Here is a 14,338-nt window from a genome sequence, read left to right as displayed (position 1 = left end):
ATGAGTCCATCTCATGATGATTGGAGCAAAGCTCCATTGCTAAGCGCCCGTACTTGAAATGTTTCTAACTGTCACACTCATACATCACTGATTTTCCTCTTTATTGAGTGCTGTTTATCTCCCACAGGATCAGTCTATGAAATGTCAGGAAATGAATGCTGTTTGTCAACAGGAGATCTCATTAAAATAATACATGTTGAGCTGCAGAAGGCTGTCTGTGAAAATATGGACAACGAATGCAAATTTGACCTCTCACTGAACTATTCAGGTACTTCGTCCTATTTGACTGAATACTGTTACTGTTTCTTCTTGCTAGTTGGTCACCATCACTATTCAATATTTGTGATTGGTACTTAATGAATTTTCAGTGAGGCCATGTTATAGTCTATATAAACATTGAACTGAAATGTTTTAGATTTGACTTTTTCAAATGTTGTGAATATTGAATTCCTCCTGTGATGGCTTTGCACACTGCTTTACAAAACACAGAAACACTCTGAATATTGTCCTGACTGAGATTTGGCCATGCATCCAACAGTCCCAAAATATAAAAGGTATTTTTTCACACAGCTGGTTATTGCTTCAACAACAGTGGCTAATGAGGCAATTTAAAACAGAATTGGATCAATATTTGAAGAGGAAAAGTAGAGAAGGATGCAGTGGAAAGAGCTCCAGCCAAACCCAATCTCCATCTGCTGTGCTACTAACTTTTAGGATTCTTTGGCTCACCAATTTCCCAACATCAATACCGCCATTGTCTTTCTGATTACGGATAATGCATTACTTCCAGATAATCCAAATAATGGATACTCGTGTGTTACTCCCATTAAAAACTAAATTTAAAACCCAAACTCATTTACGTTTAGGACCCTGGTTAAAAAAAAGGAAATAACAGAAAAGACATAGAATCATACAGTGCAGAAAGAGGCCACTTAGCCCATCAAGTGTGCACCGATCACAACCCTACCCAAGCCCTATCTCCCTAACCCCACATATTTACCCTGCTAGTCCCTCTGACACTAAGAGGCAATTTAGCATGGCCAATCCATCTAACCCACACATCTTTCAGACTGTGGGAGGAAACCAGAGTACCCGGAGGAAACCCATGCAGACACGAGGAGAATGTGCAAACTCTACATAGACAGTGACCCAAGCTGGGAATTGAACCCAGGTCCCTGGTGCTGTGAGGCAGCAGTACCACCATGCCACCCCATCTTAGCAGCAATGCCAAGTATACAGGGTACCTAGTTGTAATTTTTTTCACCAGTCATGTAGCTTCAGCTCATTCCCAGGCTGGTCAAGTCACAGCCTCCATTGCCATCCTGGGACAGGCATGTTCACTGTCAGTGAGCAGTCTTAGGGCAAGGGAGACATAATTCAGGAAGTTTCTGTTGCGGTGGTTCTCTTATCACTTACAAGTTTCTCTCCAAATCACAAACCATCCTAACTTGGAATTGTATCGCCCTTCCTCTCATTGTCATAGGGGTAAAATCTCAGCGAGCCCTACCCAACACACTGTGGAAGTACCTTCACCAGACAGACTGCAACAGTTCAAGGTAGCAGCTCACTACCACCTCTTCAAGAGAAAATAGCTCACGGGTGAACAATAAATGCTGGCTTTGCCAGAAAAGCCCCACAACTTGTTAATGGAAATAAAAATGCCTATGGCACCCTTATCAGTTATCAGACAAAATTAATACTGTGTTAACAAAGAAAGATGCAGACAGGTGTTCAAAGAAGTGCATTTTAAGGAGCCTCTTGAAGGAGGAGAGAAGTGGAGAGATTGAGAAGCTTAGGAAGGAAATTCCAGTGCTTAGGACCTAGATAACTGAACATACAACCAGAGAAGAAGGAATTTGGGGATGTACAAGAGGCCAGAATTGAAGGAACTCACCCTCAGAGTCTTGTAGGTCTGGAGAAAGTTACCAATATATATTTCTGTCTCTTCACTTCAGAGTTTCTGTCTAGCTTACTTCGCATTTCCAGCATTTGTTTCTTTCAATTTGTACTGCAGGGGAGGCAATGGTGTAATGGTATTATCACTGGACCAGTAATCCAGAGAGCCAGGGTAATGCTCTGGGAACTCGGATTTGAATCCCACCACGGCAGCTGGTAAAGCTTTGAATTTAGTAAAAAACCTGGAATTAAAAGTCTAATGAAGACCATTGTCAATTGTTGTAAAAATCTATCTAGTTCACTAATGTCCTTTCAGGAAGGAAATCCTTATCTGACCTACATGTGACCACCCCAGACCCCAACCACAACAACGTGGTTGATTCTTAAATGTCCCCTCAAGGATGGGTGATAAATGCTAGCGCTTGTGCATGTCATGTATTTCTCATTGTCTTTTCGTTTCCCTGAACAAGTATTTTTTTTGTCCTTCAAGTCTCTTTTTACCTCTTTACTTATTCATTGTGATGAAAGCCTTGTAAATTCAGTTTTTTTTAATTGTCATTTTTTTGCTTTTAATATTCTTCAAGCTGACCTCAAAAATTTCAGTTTTACTCTTGTTCTTCTTTTCAAACATGGTTGTCAGTAAGGTATCCTCAAGAGATGTGATTTTTCATCGATTGCCTGTTGAAGACATTGTTGCATTGCGTGCTGTGCTCTCTGATCCCTGGCTGAACATAAGAACATAATAAGAACATAAGAAGTAGGAGCAGGAGTAGGCCATCTAGCCCTTCGAGCTTGCCCCGCCATTCAATAAGATCATGGCTGATCTGTCGTGGCTCAGTTCCACTTTCCCACTCTCTCCCCATAACCCTGAATCCCCTTGCCTATCAAAAACCTATCTACCCGCGTCTTAAATATATTTAGCGAGGCAGCCTCCACCACTTCAACGGGCAGAGAATTCCAGAGATTCACCACCCTTTGAGTGAAGAAGTTCCTCCTCAACTCCATTCTAAACTGCTCCCCCCTTTACCTTGAGGCTGTGCCCTCGCGTCCTACTGTCCTTTCTGAGTGGCAAGAGCCTCTCCACCTCTAACCTATCCATCCCATTCATCATCTTATACGTCTCAATGAGATCTCCCCTCATTCTTCTAAACTCTAACGAGTACAAGCCTAATTTATTCAGCCTCTCCTCATAGTTCAACCCCCTCAACTCCGGTGTCAGCCTAGTAAACTTCCTCTGCACTCCCTCCAAGGCCAAAATATCCTTGCGTAAGTGCGGCGACCAAAACTGCACACAGTACTCCAGCTGCGGCCTCACCAGTGCCCTGTACAGTTGCAGCAAGACCTCCCTACTTTTAAATTCAATCCCCCTTGCTATGAAGACCAGCATCCCATTCGCCTTCCTGACCACCTGCTGCACCTGCAGGCTGGGTTTTTGCGACTCATGCACAAGGACCCCGAGGTCCCTCTGCACCGTTGCATGCTGCAGTTTTTCGCCACGTAAGTAATAGTCCTTCCTACCATTATTCCTACCAAAGTGGACAACTTCACACTTGCTAACATTAAATTCCATTTGCCAGTTCCTGGCCCATTCGCCCAGCCTATCTAGATCCTTCTGCAGACTTTCCACACCCTCCGCACAATTTGCCGTTCCACCAATCTTGGTGTCATCAGCAAATTTCAACACCATACACTCGGTTCCCTCCTCCAGATCATCTATATAAATGGTAAATAGCTGAGGCCCCAGCACCGACCCCTGGGGCACTCCACTAGTCACCAACCGCCAATCCGAATAGCACCCATTGACCCCCACTCTCTGCCTCCTATTTGACAGCCAATCCCCTATCCATGCTAACACCCTACCCCCAGCTCCATGCCCCCTAACCTCTTGTGTGGCACCTTATCAAACGCCTTCTGAAAATCAAGAAACACCACATCTACCAGCTCTCCTCTATCCACCACCCTAAACACATCCTCATAGAACTCCAATAAATTCGTCAGACACAACTTCCCCTTAATGAAACCGTGCTGCGTCTGCTCTATCAAACAATTCTCCTCAAGATGCCTCGCTATTTTCTCCTTGATCACGGATTCTAGCATTTTGCCTACAACAGACGTTAAACTAACCGGCCTATAATTCCCTGCCTTTTGCCTGCCACCCTTCTTAAACAACGGCGTAACATTAGCCGTTTTCCAATCTTCCGGCACTTCCCCGGAATCCAGCGAGGTTTGGAAAATAATCATCAAGGCATCCACTATCACCTCCGCCATTTCTTTCAGAACCCTTGGATGCATTCCATCCGGTCCTGGGGACTTGTCCACAATCAGTCCCTCCAGTCTGTCGAGCACTGCCTCTCTAGTAACAATAATGTCATTCAGGCCCTCCATTCCTACCATCTTTCCATCGCTAACACCCGGCAAACTATTCACGTCCTCCTCCGTGAAGACCGAAACAAAAAAGTTATTCAAGGTCTCAGCCATTTCCCCATCCCCTACCACTAAGTCCCCCCTCTCATCCTCTAAGGGTCCAACGTTCACCCTATTCAGCCTCTTCCTTTTTATATATTTATAAAAACTCTTACTATCCTTTTTTATATTTAGCGCTAGCCCAGCTTCATAGTTTATCCTACCCTTCTTTATCAACTTCTTCGTCATTCTTTGTTGATATTTAAACCTCTCCCAATCCTCTTCTCGCCCACTACTCTCAGCCACTCTAAACGCATCCGCTTTTAATTTAATACTCTCCTTTACCTCCTTCGTTATCCACGGCTGATTATCTCTCCTCCTACGATCCTTTTTAACCATCGGAATAAATTTCTGCTGAGCGCCAAGAAAGATCTCCTTAAAGATCCTCCACTGTTCCTCAGCAGACTTACCTTCCAATGTGCTCCCCCAATCAACATTCGCCAATTCCTCTCTCATCCTATCATACTCCCCTCTGTTCAAACAAAGGACACAGGTCGGGAACCCACTTTCTCCTCCTCCATCTGCATCAGAAATTCCACCATACAATGATCACTCTTCCCAAGAGGATCCTTCACCACAAGGTCCCTAATTCTACCTGCCTCATTACATAACACCAGATCCAAGCTAGCTCGCTCCCTCGTCGGCTCCAACACACACCGTTCAAGGAAACTATCCCGGCAGCATTCCAAGAACTCTTCCTCAAGCCCACCGCGTCCAGCATGGGTCGACCAATCAATATGTAGATAGAAATCCCCCATAATTATCGCCGTTCCATTCCTGCACGCCGCATTTATTTGCACATTAATAGCCCGCCCCACCTCCAGATCATTATTTGGGGGCCTACAGACGACACCCACCAGCGTCTTCCTCCCTTTGCTGTTCCTAATCTCTACCCACAATGATTCCACTTTCTGCTCTTTGGCTCCTATATCATCCCTTACTATCACCCTGATGCTATCCTTAATCAGCAGAGCTACGCCCCCCGCTTTTTCCTCCTGCCTATCCTTCCTAAACACTTGATACCCCTGTACATTCAGCTCCCAGTCCCTGTCACCCTGCAACCACATCTCTGTAATGGCCACCAGATCATATCCATTTGTGCTGATCTGCGCCACCAGCTCATGCACTTTATTCCGAACGCTTCGTGCATTCAGATAAAGTGCCTTCATCCCAGCCTTCACCTGTACCCTATTTGCAGGAACACCACCAACCTTACTCACGCCCCCTACTCCCTTAATTATTGGGACTTCCTTGGCCTCTTCCTGTACCTGTACCCTCTCCTTTACTTTAGACCCTGTAATTTCACCTACCCTCGCACCCTCGCTGTTCTAGTTTCATTTTGTATTTTGGGATTTTGGCCACATTCTGTTCCTGTTTGGTTTTGTATTGGCCAATTCTGTTTGTCTTAAGGATTACATAGCATTTTACATCATAGAAACAGGCCATTCAGCCCAACTTATCTATACTGGTGTTTATGCTCCACAAGATAAACCTCCCACCCACTTCCCTCTCAATCTGTCAACATATATTAGTATCTCTTTTAAGTTACTTCCCTTTAAATACATCTACATTGGCAAATTCCAGGTTCTCATCACTTCCTGAGTAAAGAGGTTTTCTTTTGAATTCCCTATTGGATTTCTTGGTGACTATCTTATATTGATGGCCTCCTCTCTACAAGTGTAAATCTCTCTCTGCATCTACATAATCAAAACCTTTCATAATTTTAAAGATGTCTATTAGGTCACCCTTCTCAATTTCCAATTATCTTCCTGTACCACTAAGGCAGACTTTTGTCTGTTTCCATAGCTATTAATTCCCAGAACAGGTTGCTAGTCTGTTGCCAGAGGGGAGCTTGAGGGGAGCCATTCCACATCAAGCTTAAATGACCAGGACTCTCTCCCACTCTTCTATCAACAGTTGGCATGTTGGAAGAATTTTGCAGGTTGACACTCAACCTGTCCATTTGTGCTAATGGACACACCATCCTTGGCCATTAAGTTCTGGAGTAGGACTCAAAATAAAACTTCTGGCTCAGAGAAAGGGACGCTAACTCACTGCACCACAAGACCTCCTAGATCACCCTTCAGCTTTCTCTCTTCAAGAACCTGTCAATTCTTTCCCAAAATAAGATGTGATTGTTATGTTTCATCCATGCACTCATTGCTCTGAAGTTAGAAACTAGCTGTTGGATAAGGGACTGATGGACTGGCAGTGAATCTGTATCCCTGCTCATGTTAATACATTAACAAGGTGCATTGCAGCAGCAAACAAATCTGTAAATCTTTCATTTTTAAAAAAGTTCACAATGGTGTGAATTTCTCTTGAATTCCTTCTTTGATTGATATGTGACTATTTTATATTTATCATCCCTAGTTAGAGATTCCCCACTAGTAATTTATTCCTTCAGTTCTCTCAACACTTTTAAAGTTTTTTTTTCTCTTTTCTTTTGTTTCTTTTCATTCACAACAATTTACAACATTGTCCTCCCACCACTTCTCAAACCCACACCCCCTTAAGTACTGTTTTCACATCCAGGTACAGCAACTTAGAAAAGATATATTGATCTTGAAAGGGATGCAGCACAGAATTACAAGAATCTAGCAAGACTCCAAGGGTTAAATTATGAGAAGAGATCATATAAATTAGGCTAGTATTTCCTGGAACATTGAATGTTAAAGGATAATCTGATAGAACTCTTCAAGATTTTGAAAGGAATTGATAAGGTAAATGGAGGGAAGCTTAATCTGCAGGTGGGGGAAATCATAGAACCCTATAGTGCAGGAAGAGGGCCTTCAGCCCATCGAGTCTGCACTGACCACTATCCCACCCAGGCCCTACCCCCATATCCCTACATATTTTACCCGCTAATCCCTCTAACCTACACATCTCAGGACACTAAGGAGCAATTTGAGCATGGCCAATCAACCTAACCCACACATCCTTGGACTGTGGGAGGAAACCGGAGCACCTGAAGGAAACTCACGCAGACACTAGGAGAATGTGCAAACTCCACACAGACAGTGACCCGAGCCAGGAATCAAACCCAGGTCCCTGAAGCTGTGAAGTAGTAGTGCTAACCACTGTGCTACCGTGACACCCCTAGGAATCTAGGACAAAGGGACACCACTTTAAAATCAGAGCCAGGTCATTCAGGAGGGAAGTTAAGGATATATTTCTTCTGACAAAGTGTTGTAAAAGTATGGACTTCTCTCCCATAAAAAGCAGCAGGTGCTTGTTCAGTTAATAATTCTGATTCTGAGGTTGATTTTGCTCACCAAGGTTATTGTGAAGGAATATGGAGTTTAGCAGTTAAATTGAGTTAGGCTACAAATCAGCCATGATCTCATTGAAGGGGTTCAAGGGGCTAAACAAGTCTACTCTTATTCCTACCTTCATGTCTTTACACCAGATTCTGTGTTATGAATGTGGGATCAGTGCATTTACACTTAGGGAGTGAAACCAGAGAGTGTATTTCCCTCATTGCCCAAGTGCACAAACTTATTAGGAATTGCACTGCTAAACTATACAGACGAGAAAAGGCAATTTATGCTGAGTTCTCAGCCGCCAGCCAGTACAGCAGTTGTTCTGTTCCAATTATTCTGAGCATTAAGGAAAAAGGGGGGATAATCCTCTTGAATTATCACTCTTAATCATTATCCAATGGCTTTAACCCAGAAAGTACACACTTGCAGATTTCAAGCGAGAACAGGCTTAACTCTCATGCTCTACATTGCTGATCAGTCTGTCAACTGACATCCCCTTGTTCACCACCTCATCATTCACCTCCAACGTTCAGTCTCTACATCATCGATGCACTACATAGCAGTGTGTACCACCTACAAAATGCACTGCAGCAACTCACCAAGGTTTCTTCAATAGCAACTTCCAAACTTGTGACCTTGAAAGACAAGCAACAGACACATGGGAACATCAACACCTGCAACATACCCTCCAAGTCACACTTGCACCGTCACCCCCAACCCATCCAGACTTGCAACATATTACCACTCTTTCACTGTCACTGCGTCAAAATCCTGGAACTCCCCCTCTAACAGCGCTGTGTGTGTACCAGCACTACATGGACTGCAATTCACCACCACCTTCTCACGTTCTAGGATTGTGACCCAGCAACATTGAAGGAATATGACATAATTCCAAGTCAGGATGGTAAGTAGCTTGGAGGGGAACATCCATGTGGCAGTGTTCCCATGTTTCTGCTGCCCTTGTCCTTTTAGATGGTAGTGGGTTTGAAAATACACATAAGATCTATCAACTTCTGGGACAAAAACAGGTTAGAACTTTTAGAATATATACATTTTATCAGATGTTAAGTGCTATAAATTGCATCTGTGTTTTTTTCTTAACTGAATGGTTCCTCAGCTGCACTTTTTGCCTCTGTATTTAACACGACCCATTTTGATCAAGCTTTTGGAAAGGGCCCTCACATATTTCAAACAAACCTTTGAAAGCTATGATTAGGAAGATTCTTATTGTGACAGTAGAGGAGAAATTATTTTGGTTCTCGTTGTCAAAATAGCCTTGCCAAACACATTTTTAAAGTCTTCCAGCATGCCATTTCCATTTAAAGGCAGTAAGCGGGTTCACAGCGTGGAACTTGAGTGAGAGAGATTGTGTGCCCCAAAAGCTAAAATGACATCCTAGTCTTCCTTGCATTTAAGTCCTTTGACCTTTGTGTCCTAATCAGACTCCTGCCTGTTCCTTGTAGAAATGTTAGATGCTAATATTGAAGCCCATTCAGAAACAGCAACAAATGGGAATTTGGCAGGAAGATCATAGAATCCCTACAGTGTATTGGACCCATCAAGCCTGCACCAATAACAATCCCACCCAGGCTCTATCCCCATAACCGCATGTATTTACCCTGATAATACACGTATTTACCTTGATAATCCCCCTGACACTAAGGTTAATTAAGCATGGTCAATCCACCTAATCTGCACATTCTTGGAGCATGGGAGGAAACCGGAGCACCTGAAGGAAACCGACGCAGACACGGGGAGAGTGTGCAAACTCCACAGTCACCTGAGGCTGGAATCGGACCCGGGTCCCTGGTGCTGTGAGGCAATAGTGCTAACAACGGTGCCACTGTGCTGCCCCACGGGAAGATGCTTGTGTTTATTTTGCTACTGGCCTTCACACTGTAAAACTGTACTTAGATGATTGGCTTGGAGCAATGTCATGCTCTGCATGTGTTACAATCTCAGTTGGTACTGTTACTGAAGAATAAGATCCTAAAATGGAACCATAGAATCCCTGTGACGCAGAAGGAGTCTGCACCAACTCTCCAAAATAACATCTTACCCAGGCCCAACCTCCTATTCCCGTGAACCTCCACATTTACCATGGCTAATTTGCCTAACCTACACATCTTTGGACACGAGAGGACGACTGAGCATGGCCAATCCACTTAATCCTGCACATATTTGGACTGTAGGACGAAACCCACGCAGACATAGGGTGAATGTGCAAACTCTACACAGTCATGTGTAGATTTAGAAGAATGAGGGGAGATCTCATTGAGACGTATAAGATGATGAATGGGATGGATAGGATAGAGGTGGAGAGACTCTTCCCGCTCAGAAAAGATAGTAGAACTAGGGGGCATAGCCTCAAGATAAAGGGGGGGCGGTTTAGAACAGAGTTGAGGAGGAACTTTTTCACTCAAAGGGTGGTGAATCTCTGGAATTCTCTGCCCGTTGAAGTGGTGGAGGCTGCCTCGCTAAATATTTTTAAGACGCGGGTTGATGGGTTTTTGATGAGAGAGGGGATTAAGGGTTATGGGGAGAGGGCGGGAATGTGGAACTGAGCCACGACAGATCAGCCATGACCTTATTGAATGGCGGGGCAGGCTCGAAGGGCTAGTTGGCCTACTCCTGCTCCTACTTCTTATGTTCTTATGTTCATCCCAGGCCAGAGTTGAAGCTGGGGCACTGGTGCTGTGAGACAGCAGTGCTAAGCATATGGTGGTGTTCCAATGTGTCTACTGCCCTTGTCTTTCACAGGACTACTTTTTTTTTTAACAACAAAGACATTCATTAAACATGGAGGATGGAATTTTTCAGCAATTTCCATGATGGGCAGGACACCCAGGAAAGTTGCGAGGCTGATTTCAATATTAATAACATGCCTTGTTGAATGGGCGAGAAAGCCTTTCAATACTTAGAATTCTTCTGAGAAAATTCCACTCAAAAAGTTTCATTATAATACAATAATCCTTTATTCCTGTCCTAGCTTCACAAATGTATACAATTTTCAAAAAATAGCTGCCCAATCTGAAAGAAACGGTCGATGCCACTCAAACAATCCTTTATAGGTTTCTCCTCACAATCCACCATAGATATTTATCAATTAGAGATTCCAAACTCCACTGCCAAAAAATAATGCTTTAAAATCTTCTTGCAAACAAATTTTTCAATTAGCTGTTTGCATTATAAATTCACACTAGGTTTTCCCATAATCCTGTTAAACGAAGCTTCCACTTTTAACAAAGAATGCAGCACCAGATTCCCCAACTCTCTTTTCAGGTTTCCTTTGTCTTAAATGTTTTTACACAAATTCAAGTATTCAATCCCCTGCAGAAAATTTTTGCCTCAAACACTGGAAATAAGGATACCAAACCATAAAGTTACTTCAGATATGCAAGGGCAGCACAACGGCACAGTGGTTAACACTGTTGCCTCACAGCCCCAGCAATTCCAGTTCAATTCCAAGCTTGGGTGGCTGCCTGTGTAGAGTTTGTACCCTCTCCTCATGTCTGCATGGGTTTTTGCTCCCACAGTCCAAACATAGGCCATGCTAAATTGTCCCTGGATGTGTAGATTAGGGGGATTAGTGGGGTAAATATGTGGGGTTACAGGTTTAGGGTATGCGTAAGATACTCTATCTGAGAGTTGGTCCAGACATGATGGGCTGGATGGCCTCCTTTTGTACTATAGGGAATCTATGATGTGACTTGTCTGTAGCCAACCTCATCACTCCTCTCTTCTCAAGTCTGACTTTAACTTCCATAAAGTGTTCTGTCTTTGAAAGCAGTTGCCATGTTTCTTTAACTTCATACTTCTTAGAAACTTATCTTAATTTCTCTAATTTCCCTAATTAGCTGTTCTTTAAGTTTCCTGCTGTTGTTTTCTTAATCATTACTGCATTTCTTCTAGTAAAACTGAGAAAAATGTTCCCTCTGTAGCCTTAAAATTTATGCTCAAAAAACATTCCCACCCTAAAGGTGCCCCTCGCTGCTAATTACTTTCTACCTCTCCAAGCTTTTATTTATTTTTCATGCCATAGCCTAAGTACAATAGAAACAATTTTATCTGAAACCAAACCTCCCCCCCAAATACAAACGCCTTTGTCTAGCATGAAACTAACTATAGTTTTTCCTTCCTTACACAGAAGCATTAAATTAAAACCACCTAAACCTATACCTTAATTTCTACTATTCACTGGTACAAGTATTAAAACTATCTTAAAACTACCTCTGTTTTCCTGACAAATGCAAAAACATAAAGTCATCTATACTATTCCTCATGTAATGAACTCTAAGTTCCTGAACTCAAACACTCTGCGGTAATATGAAGGTTTTACTGCTTCATTTCCTTTTATAGATCTAATGTTGCACCATCAGTTTATATTGCTTTGTTTTACAGTAAGTGCTTTCCCACAGAGGTGTTTAGTTTAATACCAAATTGAGATTGGATCAGCATTTCACTCTCTACTCATGCTTTGACCGTGATACTTTTTTTAAATCAATAGCGTAATATCATGAAAAACAATTATATTCTCAACAATTATACAACAATGGAATTTCTTTATTTCTTTGCAGGGAACTTCAAGCTTATTCCTGATGGATTCCCTTTCACATCAGTTGAAGAAATCATCAAATCATTAGAAACTGAAAATCAGAATGCAGAATTAATTACCTTTCAGTCCCTTGGAGATATAATGACAAACCATGTTGTCATTGGAAAGGGAGGGCCCATCAGAGTCAAAGCAACTCAGTTCCATGATGGACAGATGTATGCAGTTTGCATTGTTGATGGTGATTTTGGGCAGGTCCAAGTTTCACTGCCATTTACGTTGAAAGGGGAGTTTTATGAATGTGAAGACAACAGACTATATACAGTTAAAGACATCATTACGTCAAAAATTCTGACAAAAAGGAAAGTAAGGTTTGCTGAGACGAAAGGTGTCTGCATGCCCAAGCACTTTAATGGGGCACTAATGCTGTCACCTGTTTATGAAATTCAAGCAATTATGCACTGTAAGTGAACATTCTGGCAAAACTACTCACCTTCTTGACCTCAACAGTGACAAAAACATTCTTCAACTATGTCATGTGACTGAAGTGTAGAATTGTATTTACATCCTAAGTGTGAGACAACTAGGTAATTGGTCCATTATGGAAGTGAGTGAGACAAAAATGGAGACAGTTTTCATTAGATATTCTATAATGTTTGTAATACTGCAAACTGTGGTATTGTTAGTGAGACAGAATTAAAACTGTGCTCTTCCAGTGCTTTCCACAATAAGTGTCAGTGCGCAAGCCACAATTTTTCACTAAAACTTGTGTCATTGGCTCTTTTCAGAAGCAAATCATTTCTCAGGCTGCAGTTAGAATATTGGCCTCATGCAAAGGAAGGTGCATATATGGAATGAGTTGCCAGAGAAAGTGGTTGAGGCAGGTTCAATAGCAACATTTAAAAAGCCCACCTGCTGGGAACACATCACTACTGCTGTTGGAATAACATTGATATGCAAAAATAGCATGAAGAGATTATAGGCAAGATCATTAACGTGTAGTATCCCTGGAAAAATAGGTGGATGTACAAAGGTAAAAATTTACAAGAATTTGACTTGTTTAGTCACCATGAACTTTGGCAGCACTTGAAATAATTCAAGGTGATAAAGATCTCTACTTTGCATTTCCAGTTAGAAGTTGCTAAAGTTAGTTGCTGAGAATTGAGAACTGAAAGTAATGTTAGCCTGAGTTAGCATAGTTCAAAAATAACTGATGTGGTAAAAAAGCTAGGGGAGAACGTTGTGGAATTAAGTTCTTTCTAAGAGCCACATGGACATAACAGGTCAAACAGCCTCTTTCTGCACTATAAATATCCATGGGTGGAATTTTCCTTTCTGGATATTAAGATCAGAATTTTATCATTTTTGACTAATTGTCAATTTAGGCAGGAAGAACGGTGTTCTGTCCACTCGCTCCAATGTTGGTTTTTCCTACAAGAATTTTTGATACAGCCAAAAATATTCAGGAAGAGGGGCCCACAATTCACACTGGTGGGGCAGGCTCTGAATTTCCCTACCAGCAGCTTCGATTAGACACCCCAACCTAAAAATAAAAAAAGGATCCCCTCCCCCAGGGACATGGAGACCTCCCCCCACCCTGAATCCTGAGAGAACCTCCCCAGAGGGCACTACTAGGTTAATTCCAAGGCATCACCCTCACCACCACCAGCACCCCCCCCCCCCCCCCCCCCGGTCCTGTACACCCTCGGTGGGGACAATTCACCAGGTTCCTGTTTTACAAAGTAGAAGGAGGCAGGGGTAGATCCCTGCATGGGGGATGGTACAATGGGAGGCCCGCTAAATATATGATAATGTATGCTAATGAATTCATAAGAACATAAGAAATAGGAGCAGGAGTAGGCCATCTAGCCCTTCGAGCCTGCCCCGCCATTCAATAAGATCATGGCTGATCTGAAGTGGATCAGTTCCACTTTCCCACTCTCTCCCCATAACCCTTAATTCCCTTGTCTGTCAAAAACCTATCTACCCGTGACTTAAATATATTTAGCGAGGTAGCCTCCACCACTTCAACGGGCAGAGAATTCCAGAGATTCACCACCCTTTGAGTGAAGAAGTTCCTCCTCAACTCCAATCTAAACTGCACCCCCCTTATCTTGAGGCTGTGCCCTCTAGTCCTGCTATCCTTTCTAAGCGGGAAGAATCT

General features: G+C 42.7%; 1 protein-coding gene across 1 annotated transcript in view; it reads left to right on the top strand.

Moving 5' to 3' along the window:
• The window catches only part of themis2 (thymocyte selection associated family member 2), a 66,057-nt gene that overhangs the window by 16,951 nt on the left and 34,768 nt on the right, over positions 1-14,338 (top strand). Inside the window, exons 2-3 of the mRNA XM_080211354.1 lie at positions 128-268; positions 12,200-12,637. Coding sequence (XP_080067480.1) covers positions 128-268; positions 12,200-12,637 — 579 coding nt within the window. The remainder of the gene's footprint in view (positions 1-127; positions 269-12,199; positions 12,638-14,338) is intronic.

This window comes from Carcharhinus amblyrhynchos, chromosome 24 (genome assembly GCF_965287045.1).
Source record: "Carcharhinus amblyrhynchos chromosome 24, sCarAmb.v2.hapA, whole genome shotgun sequence".
In the NCBI taxonomy this organism is placed as follows: Eukaryota; Metazoa; Chordata; class Chondrichthyes; order Carcharhiniformes; family Carcharhinidae; genus Carcharhinus; species Carcharhinus amblyrhynchos.
The sequence above is the reverse complement of the archived record's forward strand: the minus strand, read 5'-3'. Positions and strand labels throughout refer to the sequence as shown.